Below are 24,430 nucleotides of genomic sequence, written 5' to 3'. Positions count from 1 at the left end.
ACAGGACCTCTTAAATATGAGATCTGGGGTCAAAAAGACCTCAGATCTCATATTTACACTAAAATGCAATAAAAAATAAAATAAAAATGTCATTGAAAAAAATCTCTCAAAAGAAATGACATCACTTCCGCCCTGCAATGTTATGGAGTCGAATGGGGACTATCTTTCCCTCACTCAGTTCCGTACCACAGAGGAGAGCAGACGCGATCGCCTCCACTGCTGCCAGAGAGCGGCGGGAGGGGCCTCTCCCACCGCCGATAAACGTGATCTTGCTGTGAATCCGCTGCAGAGACCACTTTTATCTGAAAGCGGACTGCTCGCTGAAGAAGTGGATACCGGGGTTATGGCAGCTAGCTGCTGCTATAACAATGACATCCCTCTTCAAAATGCAGACGTAGAACAACAGCGGGTGGTCCATAAGTGGCTAAACAAAATAAGGCTGGGTTCACACTGCTGCGGGGGGAGATCCGGATGTGATTCGCACCGCAAATCACATCCGATCTCCGTAGCGCTGCGAGTTCAGCCATACAGATAGTATGGCTGAACTCGCAGCGGTCCCGCAGCAAACTCGCACGGGACCCTTTTTTTCGTCCGCAACAGAATCGGATCGCATGGGCGTTCACACCATGCGATCCGATTCTTGTGCGAGTTGGCAGATCGCACTGCGATATGCGATCGGATCAGGGGGTGTCATTAACATATCATTGACACTCCCAGCCGTTCGCATAGGGCAGTGTGAACTGCCGGCGGGAGTCGTGCGATGCGGGAAAACGCCGCGGATTCGCGGCGTTCCCGCATCGCAGCGGTGTGAACCCAGCCTAAAGCAAGATTACCCTGTAAAAGAAGAGGTTTTATAACCTTCCAGAGAGCGGGGAGTCAAATCTTTATTCCATTGAAAAGCTTTATGGGCTTCTGGTATCTAGTGTACTTACCAATCATGGCTGATCACGATGTAAACAGGAAAAGCCGTTGATTGGCTTTTCCTCACTCGCGCGTGACAGACGCAAGTAGAAGAGAGCCGATCGGCGGCTCTCCTGACATGGGGGGTCTGCACTGATTGTTTATCAGCGCAGCCCCCCATCAGATGCCCACACTGGACCACCAACGAAGCCGCCAGGACCAACAGGGAAAGGGGCAACATGTGGATGGCCAGGTACATCCACCATAGCCATCCATATGTGCCCAATCTGTGCCAATCAATGCCCACAAATGGGCACTGACTGGCAACATAAGTAACTGATAAATTAACTAATGCCCAGCAATGCCACCCATCAGTGTCATCAGTGCCACCCATCAGTGTCATCAGTGCCACCTATCAGTGCCCACCAGTGCCACCCATAAGTACCCATCAGTGTTGCCTACAAATGCCCATCAGTGCCACATACCAGTGCCATCAGTGCCCATCGGTGCCACCTATCAGTGCCACCTCATTGGTGCCCATCAGTGCTGCCTTATCAGTGCCCATCAGTGCAGCCATATCAGTGCCCGTCATTGAAGAAGAAAACGTACTTATTTACAAATAAAATTAACAGAAACAAAGAAAAACTTGTTTTTTCCAGAATTTTCGGTCTTTTTTATTTGTTGCGCAAAAAAATTAAAATCGCAGAGGTGATCAAATACCACCAAAAGAAAGCTCTATTTGTAGGAACAACATTATAAAAAATTTGTTTGGGTACAGTGTAGCATGACTGCGCAATTGTCATTCAAATTGCGACAGTGCTGAAAGCTGAAAATTGGCTTGGATGGGAAGGTGTCCAAGTGCCTGGTATTGAAGTGGTTAAAGGAAAAAAAAAAGTTTAAAATGCCAGTGCTGTGTCTGCAGTAACATGTGGTTGTGCGCTATGCATACTGGGGTGCATTAGCAGCGGACTCAAAATGAGTTCAGTGCAAAGCAGGGAAATTAAACAAATCGATCTGTAGTAAAATACAGCACAGATTATATGTTGCTAGGTACACAATTAACCCCTTGATTGCCCCTAGATGTTAAACCCTTCCCAGCCAGCATAATTAATACAGTGAGAGTTTATATTATTATCACTGTATTGGTGTCACTGGAGATGTCAGTAGCAGTTTTCTACAATGTCAGTTAGAGGCAGATTGCACACTGCACTTTTACAGTCCCACTATAAGTTGCTGATCTCTGCCATTACTAAAAAAAAATGTAATGAATAAAAATCCCAGTGTGTGTGTATATATACATATATACACACACACACACCATTGTTGTTTGAGGCTATAACATTCATGCAGACCAATTAATATACACTCATTGGGATTTTTCTTACCAAACACATGTAGCAGAATACATTTTGGCCAAAATTTGGGGAGAAATTTCGATTTTTTTTTAAAATCATTTAGGTAAAAGTTATTGCTTCCCCCCCCCCCAAAATTCTCTGTATCTTTTCATTTATATAATAAAAAAAATAAAAACCCAGTGGTGATCAAATAACACCAAGAAATCTCTAATTGTGTGAAAAAATATAAAATGTAATTTGTGTACAGTGTTGCATGAACACGCAATTGCCAGTTGCCCACCAGCCAGCGCAGTTATACTGCGGAAAGGTGGCTTGGCTGTGTGAATCGCCATACTGGTACATCGGTTCATGCACCGGCTTTTGCTGGGGCATGCCCGCTACAAGCCATGGGAGCTCGTCCGCAAACCCGGCAGACTCAATGTCCGCCGGCGATCCACGATCGCGGGAAAGAGAGGCAGAACGGGGATCTTCCTTTGTAAACAAGGCAGATCCCCGTTCTGACAGGGGAGAAGAGAGAGATCAGCTGTTCCTAGTGATCAAGAACAGCAATCTCTCTATACTCCCAGTGAGCCCACCCCCCTGAAAGTTAGAAAGCACCTCCCTAGGAAACACTTAACCCCTTGATCACCACCAGTGTTAACCCCTTCCCTGCTAGTGCCATTTATACAGTGATCAGTAAATTTTATAGCACTGATCACTGTGTTGGTGTCACTGGTCACCAAAAAGTGTCAGGGTCAGATTCGTCCTGTCGCAAGTCCCGCTAAAAAACGCAGATCGCCGCCACTACTTGTAAAAACAATAATGTCCTTAAATCTTTCCCTTATTTTGTAGACGCTATAATTTTTGCTCAAAGCAATCAATGTACACTTATTGCGATTTATTTTTTATTTTTTTACCAAACATATGTAGCAGAATACATATTGGCCTAAACTGATGAATACATTTGTTTTTTTGTATATATATTTTTGATATGTATTATAGCAGAAATTAAAAAATTGTATTTATTTTTTTCTCAAAATTGTCTGTCTTTTTGCAAAAAATTAAAATCGCAGAGGTGATCACATACCACCAAACAAAGCTCTATTTTTGGGCAAAAAAATTTGGGTACAGAGTTGCACGACCGCACAATTGTCAGTTAAATGAACGCAGTGCCGTTTCGAAAAAAAATGCCCTGGTCAGGAAGTGGGTAAATCCTTCCAGGGCTGAAGTTGTTAAAGTAGCGCTCCTATTCTGAGTCTCCAAACAATATAATCCCTTTCCCTTCCGTTCCCCTGCCCTTATTTTTTATTATTTCTATTATTACTATCATTATTAGCAATTTTATTTTTTCCCCCCATCCCACTTCCAACTCCCTACTGTTCCCCCTAACCATTCATTGATTGACTGATTGTGCTCAATATGTTTTCTTATCAGCAACTTATACTGTAATGAACCAAACCAAACCTGTTTTTCATTTACATGTTATATATTTACTATATCATTGTTTACAACTTTTGAACCCAATAAATTCTTGATTGTGAAAAAAATAAAGTAGCACAATTCTGAATAAAAAAAAATGGCCTGGTCATGAAGGAGGTAAAATCTTATGGAGCGGAAGTGGATATGGAAATATTTAAGCCTCTATATAGCAAGCTTACAGCTCTAATTTAAAGCAGATCTTCACCCATGTAAATAACATTTTTTTTTCCTGTTTCCTCCTCCACCCTCCCTCTTACACAATAGCAGAACATTTAATCCTTTTTGGAAACATTATGTACCTTTTTGTTGTTCTGCCGTTCAGAATGATGTTGGGATCCCTTCCATGTGCGGGGATGTTCACGTCACACATCCAAGGAACCAGAGTTTTACTAAGGGTGACATGGTGCTGATCTCTGCCAGGTGTTTGGGAACTGGGGCCAGACCAAAAAAAATAAAAATATTCCAAATTTATTGATGATGTGTTAAAAGACAGCCAACGTGTTTTAGGAGTCAAATAAACTCCACCTTCATCAGGGCTTCAGTTAAAAATAAGGACCTTGAGTGAACTCAAAATACGGATTTCCAGCAATCAGCTTCCCTGCACAGAATCAAACAGGAAAGCTGCATTTTGAATCCACTCAAGGTTCTCATTTTTAACTGAAGCCCTGATGAAGGGGGAGTTTCTTTGTCCCCAAGAACATGTTGGTTGTCTTTTAACACATCATCAATAAATTAATTTGGCGCGTCTTTCATATATGCATGTCTTTTCCTGGTAACCTGCTGGAGTACCAACAGTAAAGTAACCTTGCCTGTTATGAGCAGCCTGGTCTTTGCCAGTGGGCTCTTCAAATGCATTTTTGCCCTTTCGGTACCTTGTCTAAAATTAATATCAAAGTCCCAGCGCCTCTTGGATGCCCTTTTTTCATTGGAGGTGTTTGGGAACTGACAAACAGCCACACACGTTTGCACAAAGGAAGGGGAAATTCCCACACAGCTGAAAAAATTATGCAGGTTTTCACAAGGTGAACCAGTGACATGTTGTGCATGTGTAGGAATCCGCCATGTGCGCAGACATGCTGTAGATCAGTGGTTCTCAACCTCATTCCTCAAGTACCCCCAATGGACCATGTTTTCAGGTTTTCCTTTACACAGCTGCTTCAATGACATGGTATTGATAAGAGCTATTTTATCTAAGGGAAGTTCCCAAAACATGGCCCGTTGGGAGTACTTGAGGACTGAGATCGAGAACCACTGCCGTAGATGTCTTCTAGGTCCAAACGACCTGGCAGAGACCTGCGGCACATCTGCACAACCACGGGATGTTTTGAGATGGTGGCGGTGAGGAGGAGTGGCTGGAGGGGAATTTTGACCGGGTGTCGTTCCTCAAGAATGACAGACACACCAAATTTTCTTATTACAATGACATATTTAATACATTTCCCATCTTTTAAAAGAATAACTGTACAGCAAAAATTCCCCTAATCTGATATAAAATAAATATTTCTTTTAAAAAAAAACAAGATATTTAAAACTCACTCACATAGATGCATGAATCCATAAACCCACGCAGAGGGACATGTTTATCTACCTGGGAGTCACAGCTAGCCCATGCAGCCAGCCTGTTAAAGTCAATGACAGGCTGACGGTTGCTCTGATCTTCATGCACATCCTTGTGTGTACATCTTTGCAGGCCTGAGGCTCTGAACTGGGTCTGTCTGTGGTCAAATTCCCCTCGGATGTACCATTGCTGTGGCTCTGAAGAAGAGGGTTCTCCTTTGTAACGCCTAAGCCGTTTGTGATGCCATCTGGTTCCTCCAAACATCTGGTCCAGGTTGCAGGCGTCTAGAGATACTTTTCGTAATTGCTGGAGTATCGATAAGCCTTGTTTTAAAGCTCGTTTGTCAGTATTATTCTTGTTATATTTTACAAATAAACATTTTATCTTTGGTAATGCATAAAGTCGGTGCGCCCTCCTCCTCTTTTTGTAAGCCATCAGCCTGGTCTTGATTTTAACAGGATGGCTACATGGACCGCCTGTGCCTCCTGGGTCGATAAACATAGCCCTCAGCACAGGTGTATGGATCCATGCGCCCATGTGAATAAACCCATAATGATTTAAAACAACTAAAATATCTTCATAGAGTCCACAGGGCAGATGCAGGAATTTACTTCAGAATAGCGCATGATGCAAAACCTTCACCTTTATGGAACGTAAGATGCCTACCAGAAGATAGGCTACCATGGTAATGGTATCACTATGCAGACTGGAGGCTTTAATGCAAAGTCCGGCTTCCAGTAATCACCTCCAATCAACAGACTGAAAGGTAAATGAACAAAGGTAAAATTATTAAAAAAAAAAAGAAATGTGTTTGGAGGCCGCTGAAATAAAAGCAAATACAGTGAAAAAATAAAAACTACTGTGCAAATACTATGAGGCAGTGCAATTCACTGTATAAAAACAGGAGAGTCCAGCTGACCAACACAAGTGCTCTCTGGGCAGCCTGAGGCCTGTCACATGACCTCCTGTGGCCTCCTCAGCGCCGCACTTCACAGTGGTAATAGTTCTGGAAAGGTCTCTCTTCTGCGCACAGTACCAGTGCCTGGTGTGTGTGAAGGAGTAGAAGTGGAAACCGAGAGGTAAAATAATATACAAAATCGTCAGGAATGGTGCCCAGTGACTCCTGGACCTCTGGCGGCAGCTCATGATAATGATGTTTCTGCAAACAGAAAAAAAATATTAGTTGTAGAATGGTGTATCCTGTTTGCCATGGGTAGTAGTGGAAACTAAATATACAGGTAATATATTTCATGTGGCCAACAGAATATATTTTTAGGCACAATCTTTTGCAGATGTGGTGTCAGGGAAGGCTTCACCATGGAATTTCCAGGCACATACGTATGCGCATGCCCTGGCCAAGCAGATGTGCACAGCTGTGCACATACCCAGGCATGCGCCCATCACCAATACTAGTGCCAAACAGCCTATTTGAATGGGGCCACTGCACTGGCCAATTGGTCAGATTTGGTCTACAGTATTCTGTGTGCTTATTCCCAATTTCTGTGCCTGACCTCTGATCTTGACTTGGCATGCTCCTGACTACGTTTGCCTGCTACCTGCCCTGACCTAGGTTTTGTTTCGGGTTCTGCTTCTGTCTCCTGTTCCTGCCTGATATGCCTCAGCGTTGCCAACACTGACCTGTGAAACGACTACTCTTAAGCCTGATCTGCCTGTCTGTTACAAACCCAGCTTACCTGACCCTGCATTTCGCTCATCCAGTCGGTGCCTGCCAAGCTCTATGCCAGTCTGTCTGCCACTGACCCATCCAGCCTGCTCCATCTAGCTGCTGTTCCTGTTTCCTGACATTCTCCCAGTGAAGTATTTGTTGCTCCTAGTGCAGATTACCGAACTGACCACAGGCAATCATACCTCACCGTACTCTTGTGGCTACTGTTCCACTATCAGTGGCCCCTGAGCCGAAGCTGTACTAGAGGCCTTCCTCATCACATCAGGCTAACCCACCATGTACTTGACACATGGTTTCGTGATGAAACCATGTGTGGTAACCCCTAGCATCTGGGTTGTTAAGACAGTTTCTGGCATCGGGACTCCAAGACAACTTTGCAGGGGTTTTGAGTTAAACCTCCAACTATGCTCCATGTATATTCACGTTCCATTTCTATGGCCCTATGCCTAGGCAGGGGTTACACTTTGCTTGCTTATGACTTCTTCATGTACAGTGGATTTAAATAGTCTACACACTCATGTTAAAATGTCAGGTTTCTGTTCTAGTAGGTCTTTCCTGATTTTTTCTTTTGTCGCATCCTACAGCAAAAACCATGGTCTGCAGAGAGCTTCCAAAGCATCAGAGGGATCTCAATGTTAAAAGGTATTAGTCAGGAGAAGGAGAAGAATTCCCAAGGCAATAGATATACCATTGAACACATGGAAATCTTGGGAACAAAGAACACGGAGGACAGATGGGTTTGCTTTAAGAGCATAATAAATAAGGGTATTAACCAGTGCATCCCATTGGGAAATAAATTTAAAAGAGCGATAAAAGTCCTGGGTGGTTTAACACCAATGTAAAAATGCATATAAAAGCAAAGGAGAAGGCCTTCAAAAAATACAAGGCTGAGGGATCATCATCAGCATTCAAACTTTACAAAGAATGCAACAAGAAATGTAAGGGTGCAATTGGGGCGGCTAAGATGCCACACGAAAGTCACATGGAGGAGAGAAAAAAAATCCCAAGAAATCCTTTATGTATATAAACAGTAAAAGAGGGAGGACAGACCATATTGGCCCCATAAAGAATGAGGAAGGGAATCTGGTTACAAAGGATGGCAAGATGGCGAAGGTATTGAATTTATTCTTCTCTTCAGTCTTCAAGAGGGAATCGGGGGGGTTCAGTAACCAAAACTGCAGTGTTTATCCTCAGGACACATCACAGGAAGCGTGGCTAACAGGAAAGAATTAGAAATAGACTTAAAAAACGTAACATTAACCACTTGCCGATATACATCCTAACTTTGAGGACGGATAACGTTGTTATGGCACCGGTATGCTCGTATTCGGAGGGCGGACGGCTACAAGATAAAAGTGATCTCTGCGGCAGATTTACTGCAAGATGACTTTTATCGGCGGCAGGAGAGGGCCCCCCGACGTACTCCGGAGCCGTCGGCAACGGCGGAGGCGATCCAGTCCTCTCACTGGCTGTGCATGGAGACGAGTGAGGGGAAGGTGGCATCCACCTGTCTCCATGACAATGCAGGGCGGAAGCAGTGGCGAAACATCACTTTCGCCCACAGCTCTTAAATGGCCATTTTTTTAAATGACAATTTTTTTATTGCATTTTAGTGTAAATACGAGATCTGAGGTATTTTTGACCCCAGGTCTCATATTTAAGAGGTCCTGTCATGCTTTTTTTCTATTACAAGGGATGTTTACATTCCTTGTAATAGGAATAAAAGGAACGAAAAAAAAACAAAAAAAACTGTGTAAAATAAAAGGTAAAATAAATAAGAAAAAAAAAAATACATTTTTAAAAGTTCTTCTTCCAAATGCATACGTGAGTAGCGCCCGCATATGAAAACGGTGTTAAAAGCACACATGTGAGGCATGTGAGGTATCACCGCAATCGGTAGAGCGAGAGCAATAATTCTAGCTGAAGAAAGGTTACAAGCACTGAACTTATTCTCTCTGAAGAGGAGACGCTTGAGAGGGGATATGATTTCAATTTAAAAATACCATACTGGTGACCCCACAATAGGGATAAAACTTTTCCAGGAAAGGGAGTTTAATAAGACAGGTGGCCACTCATTAAAATGAGAAGAAAAGAGGTTTAACCTTAAACAGCATAGAGGGTTCTTTACTGTAAGAGCGGCAAGGATGTGGAATTCCTTTCCACGGGTGGTGGTTTCAGCAGGAAGCATTGATAGTTTTAAAAAAAAACTTTTAGATAAGCACCTGAACGACCACAACATGCACACACATAGGTTGGACTTGATGGACTTGTGTCTTTTTTCAACCTCACCTACTATATAACACAGTCCTCAAGTGGAGAAAATATGGCACAACAATGACATTACCTGGACGTCCCTCCAAAATTGATGAAAAGACGAGAAGAAAACTGGTCAGGGAGGCTGCCAAGAGGCCTACAGCAACATTAAGGCTGCTTTCACACTGGGGCGGGAGCAGCGTCGGCGGTAAAGCGCCGCTATTTTTAGCGGCGCTTTACCGTCGTTTTAGCGGCGGTGTGCGGGCGCTAGCGGGGTGGTTTTAACCCCCGCTAGCGGCCGAAAAGGGGTTAAACCCGCCCGCAAAGCGCCGCTGCAGCGGCGCTTTGCCGGCGGTATTGCCGCGGTGTCCCATTGATTTCAATGGGTAGGAGCGGTTTAGGAGCGGTGAATACACCGCTCCTTCACCGCTGCAAAGATGCGGCTGGCAGGACTTTTTTCACCGTCCTGCCAGCGCATCGCTCCAGTGTGAAAGCCCTCCGGCTTTCACACTGGAGTTAAAGGGGCCGGTTTTTTTCAGGTGTTACACAGGCGCTATTTTTAGCGCTGTAACGCCTGAATACCGCCCCAGTGTGAAAGCAGCCTAAAGGAGCTGCAGGAATATCTGACAAGTACTGGCTGTGTGGTACATGTAACAACAATCTCCCGTATTCTTCATATATCTGGGCTATGGGGTAGGGTGGCAAGACGGAAGCCTTTTCTTATGAAGAAAAACATCCAAGCCCGGCTACATTTTGCAAAAACACATCTGAAGTCTCCCAAAAGCATGTGGGAAAATGTGTTATGGTCCGATTGAAACCAGGATAGAACATTTTGGCCATAATTAAAAAAGATATGTTTGGCACAAAAACAACACTGCACATCACCAAAAGAACACCATACCACCGTGAAGCGTGGTGGTGGCAGCATCATGCTTTGGGTGCTGTTTTTCTTCAGCTGGAACAGAGGCCTTAGTCAAGATAGAGGAAATTATAACCAGTTCCAAATACCAGTCAGTATTGGCACAAAACCTTCAGGCTTCTGCTAGAAAGCTGAACATGAAGGGGAACTTCATTAGAACGACCCAAAATATACATCCAAATGAACAAAAGGCATGGCTCCACCAGAAGAAGATTAAAGTTTTGGAATGGCCCAGTCAGAGCCCAGACTGAAAATCTGTGGGGTGATCTGAAGGGGGCTGTGCACAAGAGATGCCCTCGCAATCCGACAGATTTGGAGTGTTTTTGCAAGAAAAGTGGGCAAATATTGGCAAGTCAAGATGTGCCATGCTGATCCAAAAAGACTGAGTGCTATAATAAAATCAAAAGATACTTAAACAAAGTATTAGTGTAAGGGTGTGCCCACTTATGCAACCATATTATTTTATTTTAACTTTCCTCCACCTAAAAGATTTCAGTTTGTTGTTCAACTGGGTTGTAGTTTATCGGTCACATTAAAGGTGGAAAAAGTTCAGGAATTATTTATCTTTGTCTCATTTTTTTATATCACAGAAACCTGACATTTTAACAAGGGTGTGTAGATTTTTTTTATTATATCCATTAGTTCCAGGTTCAATCGCTAGGACAGTCATGTCCCACACCTGGGGCACATGCTCCAGAGGTGGCCAGTAGGCATGGGCAGTGCTCTGGAAGAACCTTACCAGTCACCAATGGCTGGTCCACCATCATTAAACCACTGCTCACCTCTGCCCAAACCGACTGCTGGAGTGCCCTCTATTGGCTGTGCCCCTCTTGTATCATGAAGACTACATGACTAGTCCAGAATATTGAAATATAGCCTTGCTGTTGCTCCCAACTGCCTGCAGTCATACAACAAACTAAGCCCTCTACAGATGCAGACAACCCTTCCTGAGCACATCGAGACCTTCTTCACCTTATGTATTTTACTGAACAATTAATTGGTTTACCAAGTAAATAATGCTTTGCTTTGTGTGACAGTTGCAGCAACTTGGGATAAAGTCTTGAACGTGAATATTTAAATCTTATGCGTTACTTTGTCAGGATCAAGTGCCTTTGGAAGGGGTGTTGTGGTCCTCACAGTAATGAAATAAAGTGGTTTTAAAGGCAGAAGGTTTTTTTTACCTTCATGCGTGCATGAAGGTAAAAAAACCTTTTGGGTGCAGCCCCTCCCTATACTTACCTGAGCCCCATCCTAATCCAGCGATGTGCATGGGAGCAGGGGCTCTCCTGGGTCTCACTCTCCTCACTGGCTTACACAGCAGCGGGAGCCATTGGCTGTTCTCAATCACAGCCAGTGAGCCACTGAGAAGAGAGCACGGGGGTGGCCTGAGTGTGTGAATGGAACAGGAGCATGGCTTGGGAGCTAGCGAGCCTGTGTGCCCCCATAGCAAGTATAATGTTTATCATTTTAGGTACAATAAAAATAAATAATAATCCTTTAGAGTACTTTATAAAGAATGCTCCATCACTCTTTCATCTATTTTCTGTGGGCCTGTAGCCTACGCGCTTATCCCCGGGGGGGAGCAAGCACATGACTTTTTTCTCCGTCTTTCTCATATTCTTGCCAGACAACATTTTACTGTCCTCAGATGTGAGGTCTATTTGCTTGTTCCCCAAGAGAAACACAGCCACGTGCATACTGGCTGCACTAGCCTAGATACACTTTACCAGATCCTTTGTTACGACACACAGCATACGGCATTACCCAATAGTGCATACCTGAGGAAGGCAGGCTGTCCCAGAAAGTGCCACATCACAACCCCCACCTTACCCCCCACTACACATGCTTCAAAAAGGAAATTAAGGGGCATATTTGTAAAGAAGTGGATCTGAAATTCACCAAACACTGCTTTATGAATATGTCCTATGTTTTTGAAAGCCCCCACCTCAAAATATATTCAGCTAGCCACATAAAAAGGATCATCTACAAGTTTCCCATAAAAAAACATTCACAATCTATACTTTTTCAAAACCCAATTAGAAACAAAACTGGTTTAGTTTACAGTGGGCAGGGGATGGCACTGTCAGGTTTTAAATGTTCTCCGTGCTGGGCTTTCTCAGAAGTTCCTGTTTGGTCTGACACCTGTCACCAGGACAGGAAGTTAGTGAAAAATGCCTTTATGGAGACACAAGCTGCAACAAAACAAAATTCTTTACCGGTCATGTTGAGCTAAACCGAGACGGTAAGCCAAATAGGTTATGTAAAGCCAATTTTGAATTGCAGGTTGAATCCCAGCTGGGTAGATTTATCCTATTAGTCCTGGGGACAATTGTCACTAAGGCCCCTTTCACACTGGGGAAATACACCGCTCCTTCACCGCTCCAAAGATGCGGCTAGCAGGACTTTTTTCACTGTCCTGCCAGCGCACCGCTCCAGTGTGAAAGCCCTCCGGCTTTCACACTGGAGTGAAAGGGGCCGGTTTTTTTCAGGCGCTATTTTTAGCACTGTAACGCCTGAAAAAAACCGGCCCCTTTCACTCCAGTGTGAAAGCCGGAGGGCTTTCACACTGGAGCGGTGCGCTGGCAGGACAGTGAAAAAAGTCCTGCTAGCCGCATCTTTGGAGCGGTGAAGGAGCGGTGTATTCACCGCTCCTACCCATTGAAATCAATGGGACAGCGCGGCAATACCGCCGCTGCAGCGGCGCTTTGCGGGCGGTTTTAACCCTTTTTCGGCCGCTAGCGGGGGTTAAAACCACCCCGCTAGCGCCCGCAGACCGCCGCTAAAACGACGGTAAAGCGCCGCTAAAAATAGCGGCGCTTTACCGCCGACGCCCGCACCGCCTCGACTGGACCATAAACGTCAGCAGAGCTTCCAATCAATTACTAAGCTCTGGAGCAGCTGCAGTTTGCGAAATGCACAGTGTATTTGCCTTTAGTAAATCAACCCCAATTCCCCCAGTCTATATTATACCAGCAAATAGCTTAAATCCTTCATGTAGCATAGCTTACCTTATTTCTCATAGCTCTTAGCAGATCTCGTACAGAATTCCCTTTGTAGGAACGGAACTTTCTGAGATCTGTGTAGAAAGATGCAAAGAGAGGATGAAAATTAAATATAAATACAGGGAGATTTGGCCTTTTGTCTCTAGGAACTATGTCACTTTACAGAACAAGCTGCAGTAACTAATAGCATTTAAAAAAGATTCTGTATATGTTCCATTTTAAATATATAAAGTTCATAAATAAAAGAAAAATCTATTTTTTAATTTCTTTTACTTGAAGTAAATATAAAATACTGTATATGAATAGTTTATATACTGTATACCAGTCTGAACCCAGCAGGTGATATGCAGAAAAGTCTTCACAGGTTGAAAATTGTTGGCTTATTGCTGAGCCGTGAATACAGATCCAATAGCTGGATCTCTGGTTACACATAGTATATATGTGAGAGATGCAGAGGAGGGACACTCATCTAGAGCTTTAGTCTTCCACAGCGATCCACAAATGCAGGTGCTGGGCTTTCTTATTAGACCACCCACCTTGTACTATATACACCAGCAAATAGCTCCCGATGTAAAATGTTTATTGCTAAAATAAGGCTCTTATCAAAATAACTAGATAAAAGATCAGATTATACTATTATATATATTTCTAAACTTTCAATAAAACATTAATGTAAAATTCACCAATAAACTGTGAATAAATTTGTTTACATTTTTCACTCTGCTGCTGAATCGGTGGTGTCCTACTCAGAACGCTGATATAAAGGACTACTGTCAACCAATTTGTTCTTTATTACCTGTTATGTATAGCAGGATATCTGCGCTAAACCCAATAATCAAGCAAAACAGTGCATATGTATATATATATATATATATATATATATATATATATATATATATATATATTATGTCAAATACATGTATAAAAAAAAAGGTGCTGCATCTAAAAAAAAAAACAACTAAATATTCAGTCCATAAAAGTGTATAACCAATAAAGATGCATCTTTATTACCTGTTACCTTGTAAAGTCTAAAACAAAATCATATTAAAAAGAGAAGTGCAGGTATAATAATCAAAAACAAAAAACAAAAAAACAAAATTATACTCACCGAGGTAGATGCAACATCGATCCAATGCTGCATCTGTTCCCTGCAGCCTCTGTGACCCAGAACCGAGCAATCAAAGATGTCCGATCGCTCAGGTCTCTGTCTTCAGTGAACAGAAAATCACTGGCTCTCTGCTCTGTCACTCCAGTGCTAACTGGAGCGCTGGGCTGAGGAGGTGGCAGGAGCGGTTGGCTGAGCTCACTTAGAGGCTGAGCTAGCTGCCGGTTCAGGCATCTGGGTGGATCCTCACGTTAAAGCGGAGCTCCACCCAGGGGAAGATCTGCTTTAAGCATTCTTCCCCCCATCCTTTTTTTTTGGGGGGGGGGGGGAGGGTACCTAGTTTTGACAGGTACACGTTCCCATTTCCACTCGGGCCACCTAGGTGATCCAAGCGGAAGTTCTGCTCTCCCCCTCCCTCCCTGCTATCTTCTGGGGCCTGTTACAGGTCCCAGACGATTGCCCCACCAATGAGGAGGCGCGGTGCAACTGATTGATTGGTTTGAGCAAAAGTTATAGCGTCTACAAAATAGGGGCTATATTTATGGCATTTTTTATTTTATTTTTTACTAGTAATGGTGGGGGATCTGCGATTTTTAGCTGGGCTGCGACATTGTGGAGGACAGATCGGACACTTTTGAGGGACCAATGACATTTATACAGCGATCAGAGTTAAAAATAGCCACTGATTACTGTATAAATGTCACTGGCAGGGAAGGGGTTAACACTAGTGGTGATCAAGGGGTTAAATGTGTTCCCTCAGTGTGTGTTCTAACTGTGGGGGGATGGGACTGGCTGGGAGAGGAGACAGATTGCTGCTCCCAAATACTGGGAACACATGATCTGTCTCTAATCCCCTGGCAGAACGGGAATTTGTGTCTTTACACACACACAGACACTGATTCCATGCCTTTCTGGCTTCCTCTGGATCACCGGACCACACTATTTCTCCGGACATTTACTGTAGCACACTTGGATTGCCCTGGATTAGCCATCTCCAGCCAGTCTGCCTCCCCTTCTATGTGAGTGCTATTGTTGTTCATAACAATTCAATTTTGTCACACTATGCCTGCCTGCCGCCTCTCTGTCCTTTCCTTCTTTTTCAGTTCCTGGATTCCCAGTCCTTATTGAGAAGGCAGCCTCTCACATATTACCAGTGACAGCCAGAGACATATTTCATAGCACTATCCATGTTCCTAACCTCCGGGAACTTCTTTGTATATTTGACCTTTATATTTTATTGTGCTAAAAATATAAATTTCTTTCATTTTATATCGACCAGGATATTTGCCCAGGTTTTTACCTTGCACCACATCAATTTTACGCTCAAGGTTTTTTACAAGGGTAGCACTGTTTTAGCTTTTTTTTCCCCCTCTATATATAAGTAATAATAAGTAAAAACTCGTGTTTACAAAAGATACACTATTCTTTCCCTTTAAAAAAGCAGCTTCAAGGCTACCAGCAGCTACTTTTTTGTTGTCACCCAGGGGATCAAATTGCTTTTTAATGTCTTCAGTTACTTGCTATAAAATGTACCTGTCTGTAAAGGAACTGAAATATATAACCGCCAGTTGCTACGAACAACAGAACGAGCTTCGGTCTCCAGGTTAACAACTATTGGACTGTCCTGAGGTTCCTTCTCAATGCGATCGCTGACATCCTGAAGGCGACAATCACAGAAATACCGTTTTATATTTTTGCTTGTTACACAGAATAGCCATATATACCTGCATTGTGTGGCCTCTGAGCAACTCATAATACGTTGGTATTCATTTCTAATCATAAACATTTTATAGTGCACTCATCACCTGCTTCCTGTAGGGTAAAATGGTCAGACTTGGAATCTCTGTTGTATGTGGCTCAGTAATCCCTGCTCTGTGAGACTTGGTCAGTTTAAAGTGAAACTGTGCTTTGAACCAAAGTGACGGGATCATTTTAATTGCCTCCCTAATCCCAACACCCGCACACCTTTACTTCATTCTCCTGCCACTCTATTCAGCCACTAGGTGGAAAGACATCCCCACGTAAGCTCAGAGCTCTGGTTGGAGTTTATACAAGGCTCTCCGGCAAAGCACTGGCTCCATTACATGGAGGAAATCATATGCTCCGCCATACTGAAAAGCTTTGGACAATTTCTATAATCCTAGTGGCTAATAGGAAGGAAGGCGGGTGAAGGAAACATCAGGATATACTGCTGGGGAGGGGGCATTATTATAAACCTTTCAGATTGCCCATGAATGGTACAGAGATTATGACCTTGTAAATGTAAACTGAAGAAGGCCATAAATTCTGTTGTACAGTTCAGTTCACAAAGGGCAATAAAAGGATTTATTTAGCCTACTCTGTAGATATTGTGTTTAACCAGTAATAGTGCTATTATGACTTATATGGATTTATTAGATTGCAATCTTTTGCTTCACTTGAAACTAAATTTCCTAGACAAATATGGGGTCAATCGCCTTAATCTGGAGTACAACATCTGTTGTAGATCTTCATGGTAGCCAATCAGCTTTTAACTAAATAACGGGTTGGGCAACTACATGGCAAATGAGGTTTAATGTTGAAAAACGTAAAGTATGCATTTGGGTGATAAAAATATGAATGCAAGTTACTCGCTAGGGGGAGAACCTCTGGGGGAATCTAGGATGGAAAAGGACCTGGGGGTCCTAGTAGATGACAGGCTCAGCAATGGCATGCAATGCCAAGCTGCTGCAAGCAAAGCCAACAGAATATTGACATGCATTAAAAAGGGCATTCACTCCAGAGATAAATCAATAATTCTTCCACTCTACAAGACTCTGGTCTGACTGCATCTTGAGTGTGCCATCCAGTCCTTGGCACCAGTCCTCAGGAAGGATGTGCTGGAGAGAGTCCAGAGAAGGACAACAAATCTAATAAAGTCACCGCAGGACCTCAGCTATAGGGGAAGACTACAACCATTGAACTTATTCTCTATGGAGAGGAGATGATTGAGAGGGGATATAATAGCGATGTACAAATAACGTACTGGTGACCCTAGCGTAGGGAAAAAAAAATTTCAGTGAAAGGGAGTTGAAAAAGACACGGGGCCATTCACTGAAATTGGAAGAGAAGTGGCTTAACCTAAAACTATTCTTTACTGTAAGAGTGGTAAGGATGTGAAACTCTCTTCCACAAGAAGTGGTATCACTAGGGAGTGTCAATAGTTAAAAAAAAAACAGCTATTAGATGGCATCTTAATGATCTCAACACAGAGGTATATACAATGTACTGCTGACATAAACACAAGCACACACCACAGCTTGAACTGGATGGACTGGTGTCTTTTTTCAACCTTACCAACTATGCAACTTCAGCTTGTTTAATTAAGCTTTTACAAAAAAAAAAAAAAAAAAAACGGGAAGCCGATTGGTTTCTATGCAGAACTGCACTCTCCAGCTTTAGTAAATCAACCCCACTGGTATTGATCATTGGATTCAACTGCCATTTCCAAATAAAATCCAAAACCCAACATATACATGGTGAAAAGGCAAATACAGTGCATTTTAACAACATGCAACTACTGCCATGCAACAAGATGCCTGCCATTACATTTATTAACCTGAGAACACTGTTCTGTGCTCTCCTCTGATTTTGTTTCACTTTATTACTATGGCATGAGTTTCAGTAAAATCATGGCTAAACCTAACCCTCTGTCATCCTCTTGTCCAAGCAAACTTCCCTTACTGGCCACTGAAACTCATTTAGGTGGAATAGCATGGAAATTCAGGCCTAAGTAGTGAAGCTAAATCAGCGAGCGGAAAAAGATTTCCTGGCTAATAATGGTAGTAGCAGGCATCTTGTGCGGTTTACTCTTAGGTAGAACATTTACATTTAAAAGTTTAAAATTGAGTACAGGTTAATTACAGGGAAGTCAGTTATTCAGACCTGAAAGAACTGCAGCTGCTTCTCTCGGGACCAGAAGAATGGATGTCTCAGAACACAGGGAGCGGAAGGCCGGAGCTGGGGGTCGCTGTTGATCATCTTCTCAATGAGATCCCGTGCGACTACATTTTCTGTGATCCAAGATACAATACATGCTAATTACTCAGAGTAACCTCTATTTATTGTACATTTTATTAAAAAAGTGCCTCAGTGGGACCTGTCCCCATTGCAGGTCTTCTTTTTACTGTTCTCATATCTTCATGTGTCTTACCATGTGTCTCCTCCTCCAAATGTGGGAGTTGGTATGACCCATTAAGTATATTTCCTTGTCTCCTGAGGCTGTCACCAAACGGGTGCTTTCCATGTGCCAGGACGTAATAAAATACACAACCGGCCGAGAATATGTCCACCGCTGACGTCTGGGAAGAAAAAAAACAAAACTTGAATGTGATGATAACACACTTTTTCCTTGAAGGTTATGGTTTCCTTTAGCTCACGGTGTCCAATTATTAAAGTAGAACCTCAGTCAAAACTTATCTTAGTGTGTGGAAGGATTAGAATCACTGTGATGTTTTTAGTGCTTTCTGTATTTATTTATTTTGAGGGGGAGAATAATTTTCACCTGACAATATTCTAGTGAACAGAAAGAGAGAAGAAAACATAATTTTTTTCACTTGTCATCTGAAGTGGAAAATCTCCCCATGGGGACACTTGTTCTGGTGACATCTGTCAGAAGTGGGATCTCTCCTTAGGTAAGATTTCCCCTCACTTCCTGTTGTTTCTTTGGGGCAGGAAGTGAAGGCAGTCACAGGCAGCAATAAAACCTGACATTTTGCATGTTTCCCCTACTCTATTTTTACAATAAAAAATATTTTTTCGCTGGAGCTTCAGTTCAAACCACGTCTAATGTAGCCTCTTTTCAGAACAGCCATCTTTCTCTACAGATAAATACTTACCGGGTTCTGTGTTCGCCCATCGCGTAGAACCTCTGGTGCGATCCAGCCCTCAGTGCCCGGGATACCAGAGCGCAGGCTAAAACTACTTCTCCCAATTCCCAGCTTTTTGCATAGGCCAAAGTCCGAGATGACGGCTCTCTGTCTGCCCTGGGCGTTGGGCAGGGAGATGAGGATATTGCACGGTTTCAGATCTCTGTGCACTGCAACAAGTAAAAATATTAGTAAAATGTGCAAGAAATAAATGCGATTTAGAAAGGAAGCATATATGCACATTCATTTGTGTCCTTTGGGATACCTTATTGATGGATACTGTGGCTGAATCTGCATTTTTCTATGAGTAATGACAATAAATGAATTCTTTGTAACCTATTTGATATATATGTGAGTCAAATGCACACCTAAATATCCCTTTTTCTTCTTTTTTGGATTGCATTTGTAAATGAGGCCATTTTGACTATATATATATATATATATATATATATATATATATATATATATATATATTAGTGCAATTAGTATTTTTTGTTCACTGATTCCTGCAGGATAGTCATCTACACTACATTATAAGACACTCAGGACTGTAAGTAACTCAAGCTAGAAGGAATTTCTCAGTGATGCTCCTGGTCTCTATTAAGACTTGGTTCACATTAGCCAGACTCCAAAATCGCGCAACTTTCAGTGCAACTTTGGAGTCCGACTTTGATGTGACTTTTTACACTCTGTGGCAAGTCGTATTAAAGCCAGACCAAAGTAGTACAGGAACCTTTTCTAAAGTCAGACAGACTTTAAGACGGCTCTCATAGGGAAACATTAAATTTCACATGTCATCCGACTTGAGGTCTCACAAGTCGGATCCTATGTTGCATCAGTGTGAACCGGGTCTAAAGGGGGGCTGGGAGTGTCACTGAGGAACTGCATTACAGTATTGCGTTATTTTGTAACATTTATTGAAAGGAATGATAAAGCACTGACAATGTGCAGGAGATAAGCAGGAAAGTAGAGCCTACATATCTAATGGACACTTAAGGCATTGGCAACATCCAGGTATGGATATTTTTATATAGTTACATTGGAATGTATATCATACCTGTGGGATCCCTCTTGTAGCTGGAAATCACTATACCAGACACCGCTACACCAGTAGACTCCACTATCTTCTTATCCCATTCCGAGCAGCTGCCCTGCAGCATCCTGGACAAAAGAGGTCTGTTGCTCGGCACAGGCCCCATTCATAGATCGCTTTGCATTCCTAATGAATGCAAAGCATTCTCTGATTGGACGCTGCGGAGAGCCCAACATCACTGTCCTGTCTCTCCATATTGTCTAATTAGAGAACACTTTGCATTCACTGAGAAAATGCAAAGTGGTATCTATCTGGCACCCATGTCGAGTGGCTGACCTCCTGTCTCCTGTTCTCAGAATGCAGCAGGGCAGACGCTTGGCACAGGACCCAGAAGCTAATGGAGAACACTGGAGTAGTGGCATCTACTACAGTGATTGCATCCTCTAGAGGGATGGTACATTGGGGGGGGGGGGTAGGGATCAGTGGCAGTGGTGGTGAGGAAATGGAATCAGTGGCAGAGGGATAGTGGTGGGGGGGATGGTGACACTGGCACTCACTTGCTCTCAGTGTCAGTCAATCCCCCCCCTTGCTCAGTGTTCTCTCAGTCTGGCCTCACGTGCTTCCAGCAACGCCTCTCCTGAAATGGGGTCTCTGTCTCCATGTCTCCTCACAAAATGGAGAGCTTCTTCACTCTACTGGTGATCTCCAGTTTCCTCCACCCAACATAGCATCTGCTTTCACAAATGAGCAGAGAGGATAGGTAGGCAGTGCACTGTGCCAGTAAGTGTTCAGCCACAATGTACTACTATGCTGTGACTCCAGTGGGCGGCGGCGCCTCTCCCCCACACAGTGTGTTAGTATGTGCTGATCCGATCATTGCCACTAACTACAACCAGAGCGGAGTCGTAGTGTCCCTTCTGCCTAGGGATGGTGCTTTACCCCCTGAAAATTGCAGCCCAAGGCAAACACTTTATTTGCCTTGCGGTAGATACGCACCTGTTCTCAAGATGCTCTGGTCCGGTTACATGAACTCCCCAGTGCCAGCTACTGGGCAGAGGAGAGAGAGGTCTGATATCGGTTGGAATGCCTGAGCAGTGACATCACCCATTGGCTTACTATATAGACCATCCATTGTCGGCTCTCCTTCCTCTCACTTGAAGCTGATAATAGCTGAGAGCAGAATCGATCAAAGTGATTAGAGTGCCCTGAGAATTGGTAAGTATATGCATCTTTCTTTTACAGGGTAGTTAGTAAAGGTGTTAGGAAGGGGGAGGGAGCAGTTTTAAACTTAGTATTAACCCAGAATTCCACTTTAAGGCAAGAACATGGGAGTGATGTGACTAAACTGTACAGTTTTGGACTGTTGTCATGAAAAGCTGTGGATAAATTTAAATTGTAACAAATTACAGATGATCACCCATTCCTCACCAATGTTCAGAGAGTGTAAATGAGCCAGTCCTGACATGGCCTGGAACAGGACGGTAACATTATCTAAGCCACTGCAATGGAAGTCGGGGTTCTCCACGTACTTTAGGTAAAAAAAAAAAAAAAAAACATTAGACATGGTTAATGGTTAAAATAAACTGTTCCATTCAAGTGCTGTCACCCTATAAAAACAGTTTTTTTCAAAGGATATAGCAACCTTCATTATGGCAACCACAGCAACAACGTCATTGGTTTCCAATTGAACAGACACACTGGTCACAAAAGCATCAGATCCCTGTGAATTCTGTAAGTCTGATCACCACCATATTAAATACGGACTACAGTAAATAAAAGTTAGTCTTTAGTCTAGGGCAGAGATCAATTAACAGTGTTAAATTGACACAAGAAGAGTTAGTGTGCTAGAGTGCAGAGGTTCATGGTATACACCTATTAAATATTGTGGTCTTGCCCAGTTGCTTGTGGCTTCTAGGCTGAAATATTTCAGATTGTTTCCACACTTTTCTCGATCATAATTTCTCAGGATCCTCTTCTTGCCTTGCTCAATAATCAAACCATCTATAGTCAGGCTGATTGTACCCATCCATCAATCGACTTGGGTACAACCAGCCCCTCAGGTGTTTATATGCAAATCACTGTGTCCTCTCGGCAGGATAACACAATAGCTCCACTGGAGGGATTCCCCCATCAACACAGTTGAAACCTGTGGTTGCAGGAAAGAAAATCACCTGCCTTATTTAAGAGTTTAGGGTTACAATGAGGGGTAAGTGTTAGAGTTGAGGGAGGGTTACCCCAAGCTTTACAGGGAAGGTTAGTATTAGGGTTACAGAGAGGGCTAGTTTTAGGATTATAGGGAGGATCAATGTTAAAGTTAATGTTACAAGGAGGTTTAGCATTAGAACTACAGGGGGGTTAGTGTGAGGATTACAAAGAGGGTTAGGTTTTGGGGTTATAAGGAGGATTAGCGTTAGGGTTTCAGTGTAGATTAGGATTACAGAAAGGGTTAGATTTAGAGTTACATGGGAGGCTAGTGTCAGGGATACAGAGTTACTGTTCAGGTTACAGGGTAGATTCGGTTTAGGATTACAGGGAGGGTTATAGAGTAATGCCCCCGTACCCACGATCGGACTTTCTGACAACAAAACCATGGATTTTTGTTCAAAGGTTGTTGGCTCCAACTTGTCTTGCACACCCGGGGTCACATAAATGTTGGCCAACAATTACGAACGTAGTGATGTACAAGACGTACGTGATATCTCCATTACGAATGCTAGTTTTACAAGACCAAGCTTCTGTCTCGTACTTGATTCCGAGCATGTGTGAACTTATGTGCGATGGACTTGTGCACACACAATCGTAAAGTCCGACAACAAAGTTTTGTTGGCGGAAAATTTTGGGAACCTGTTAGCCAACATTTGTTGGTGGAAAGACAGACAACAAATGTTCGATGGAGCATACACATGGTCGGACTTTCAGCCAACAAGCTCACATCCAACATTTCCCGTCAGAAAGTCCAACCGTGTGTACGCGGCATTAGAGTTAAGGGAAGGTTTAAGGATACAGGGTTAGTGTTAGGATTACAACCAAACACATTCTCCTTTTATTTTTGAACAATGCTGCAAAAATCAAAGATCTTAGTGTTTGTTGTCACCATCTGACACAGATTTCCAAAACTATGATTATAATGACATTAGGCTGAATCCAACAACATTAATCAAGATGAGGCTAGACACTTTCCAGTCTTTCCTCATCACCTCTGCTAAGTGGTGTCACCGTACTCCGTCTCGTCATTCATAAAGATGGTCTCTCACCTCTTGCAAAGTGGCTGCACACAGCTCTAAGGCGATATAATAGAAAAGCTTGTCGCTCTCTGTGCAGTAATAGCGGATGACGTTCGGATGTTCATCAGATTCTCGCAACAGTTGAACCTCTCGATCAGCTAGCATGAAACTCTCTGGCAGAATTCTCTTCACAGCTACAGCGCGGTCATCAAATCTGCCCCTGCACACCAAGGAACCCATGTTACCAACACAAAGAATACCATATTACCATACACTTATATAACTCAGGTTTGTAGGCCATTTACCTGAACACAAACGTTCCTCCTGCTCCATGACCCAAAACTTCCTTGGGAGAAAAGGAGATTTTCCCCACTTGTATGTCTTCCTCATCTCGACCTGCAGGAAAAAAGTTCAGCATCAGAGAATTTAAATTGTAGAAGTTAAATGAAACACTGAAAAGGACATTATTGTACAAATGAAAAAGTTATCCAGTACTTTTTTGCTATAGAGTGAGAATCTGACCTTCTCCTCTTCCTCCTGGAATACAGAGCATGAACTAGGTTAAAACATGGTCACCTCGGGAAGGGCAGAAGGCCATTAATCCTGTGTAAGCTCTGACACCAACTATTGTGTTGCTTAGGCTAAGCCCTCCCGTAGGAGAACAGGTTGGTGGGATAGTGTAGGGAAGGTAAGCATCTGTGGTTGTGGCCTATAACTGCCCTGAATGATCAAAGAGACAGGTTCTCTTTAAACTACTTTAAACACAACAGATTTCACAAACTGCAGCAAGCTGAATCAGGTGCTAAAATTCTATCTCTCTTGGGTCTCCAGTGGTGAGATATTTCTCCACCATTATTCCTAGGTTCCACCCAAAAGACAGATGATTTGTCCGCTACCCTACTATATGTCCACATAATTCCCTCCCATTCGTTCTTTCTTTAGGTCCACCTAATTACCTCTCCTTCCCTGCAATCTGTTGTCCCCACTATAGGTCTATATAAGAACTTAGGGGTCAAGATGCAAGGTAGCACAGCCTTCCTTATGGAGAAG

The 24,430-nt window shown here is 43.1% G+C and overlaps 1 protein-coding gene across 1 annotated transcript in view; it reads right to left on the bottom strand.

The window, feature by feature from the left end:
* Positions 1–5,119: 5,119 nt before the first annotated feature.
* Positions 5,120–24,430, bottom strand: part of ERN2 (endoplasmic reticulum to nucleus signaling 2) — a 92,532-nt gene continuing 73,221 nt past the window's right edge. The window contains exons 14-22 of the mRNA XM_077449315.1: positions 23,686–23,776; positions 23,411–23,600; positions 21,585–21,684; positions 19,094–19,293; positions 18,409–18,556; positions 18,141–18,268; positions 15,771–15,894; positions 13,139–13,206; positions 5,120–6,430 (exon numbers count right to left, since the gene is read on the bottom strand). Of these exons, the coding sequence (XP_077305441.1) occupies positions 6,248–6,430; positions 13,139–13,206; positions 15,771–15,894; positions 18,141–18,268; positions 18,409–18,556; positions 19,094–19,293; positions 21,585–21,684; positions 23,411–23,600; positions 23,686–23,776 (1,232 nt within the window). The 3' untranslated portion in view covers positions 5,120–6,247. The remainder of the gene's footprint in view (positions 6,431–13,138; positions 13,207–15,770; positions 15,895–18,140; positions 18,269–18,408; positions 18,557–19,093; positions 19,294–21,584; positions 21,685–23,410; positions 23,601–23,685; positions 23,777–24,430) is intronic.

The sequence above is a fragment of the Lithobates pipiens genome, unplaced genomic scaffold (assembly GCF_037356315.1).
Source record: "Lithobates pipiens isolate NorthernLeopardFrog02 unplaced genomic scaffold, aLitPip1_a1.2 Scaffold_22, whole genome shotgun sequence".
Lineage (NCBI taxonomy): Eukaryota > Metazoa > Chordata > Amphibia > Anura > Ranidae > Lithobates > Lithobates pipiens.
The sequence above is the reverse complement of the archived record's forward strand: the minus strand, read 5'-3'. Positions and strand labels throughout refer to the sequence as shown.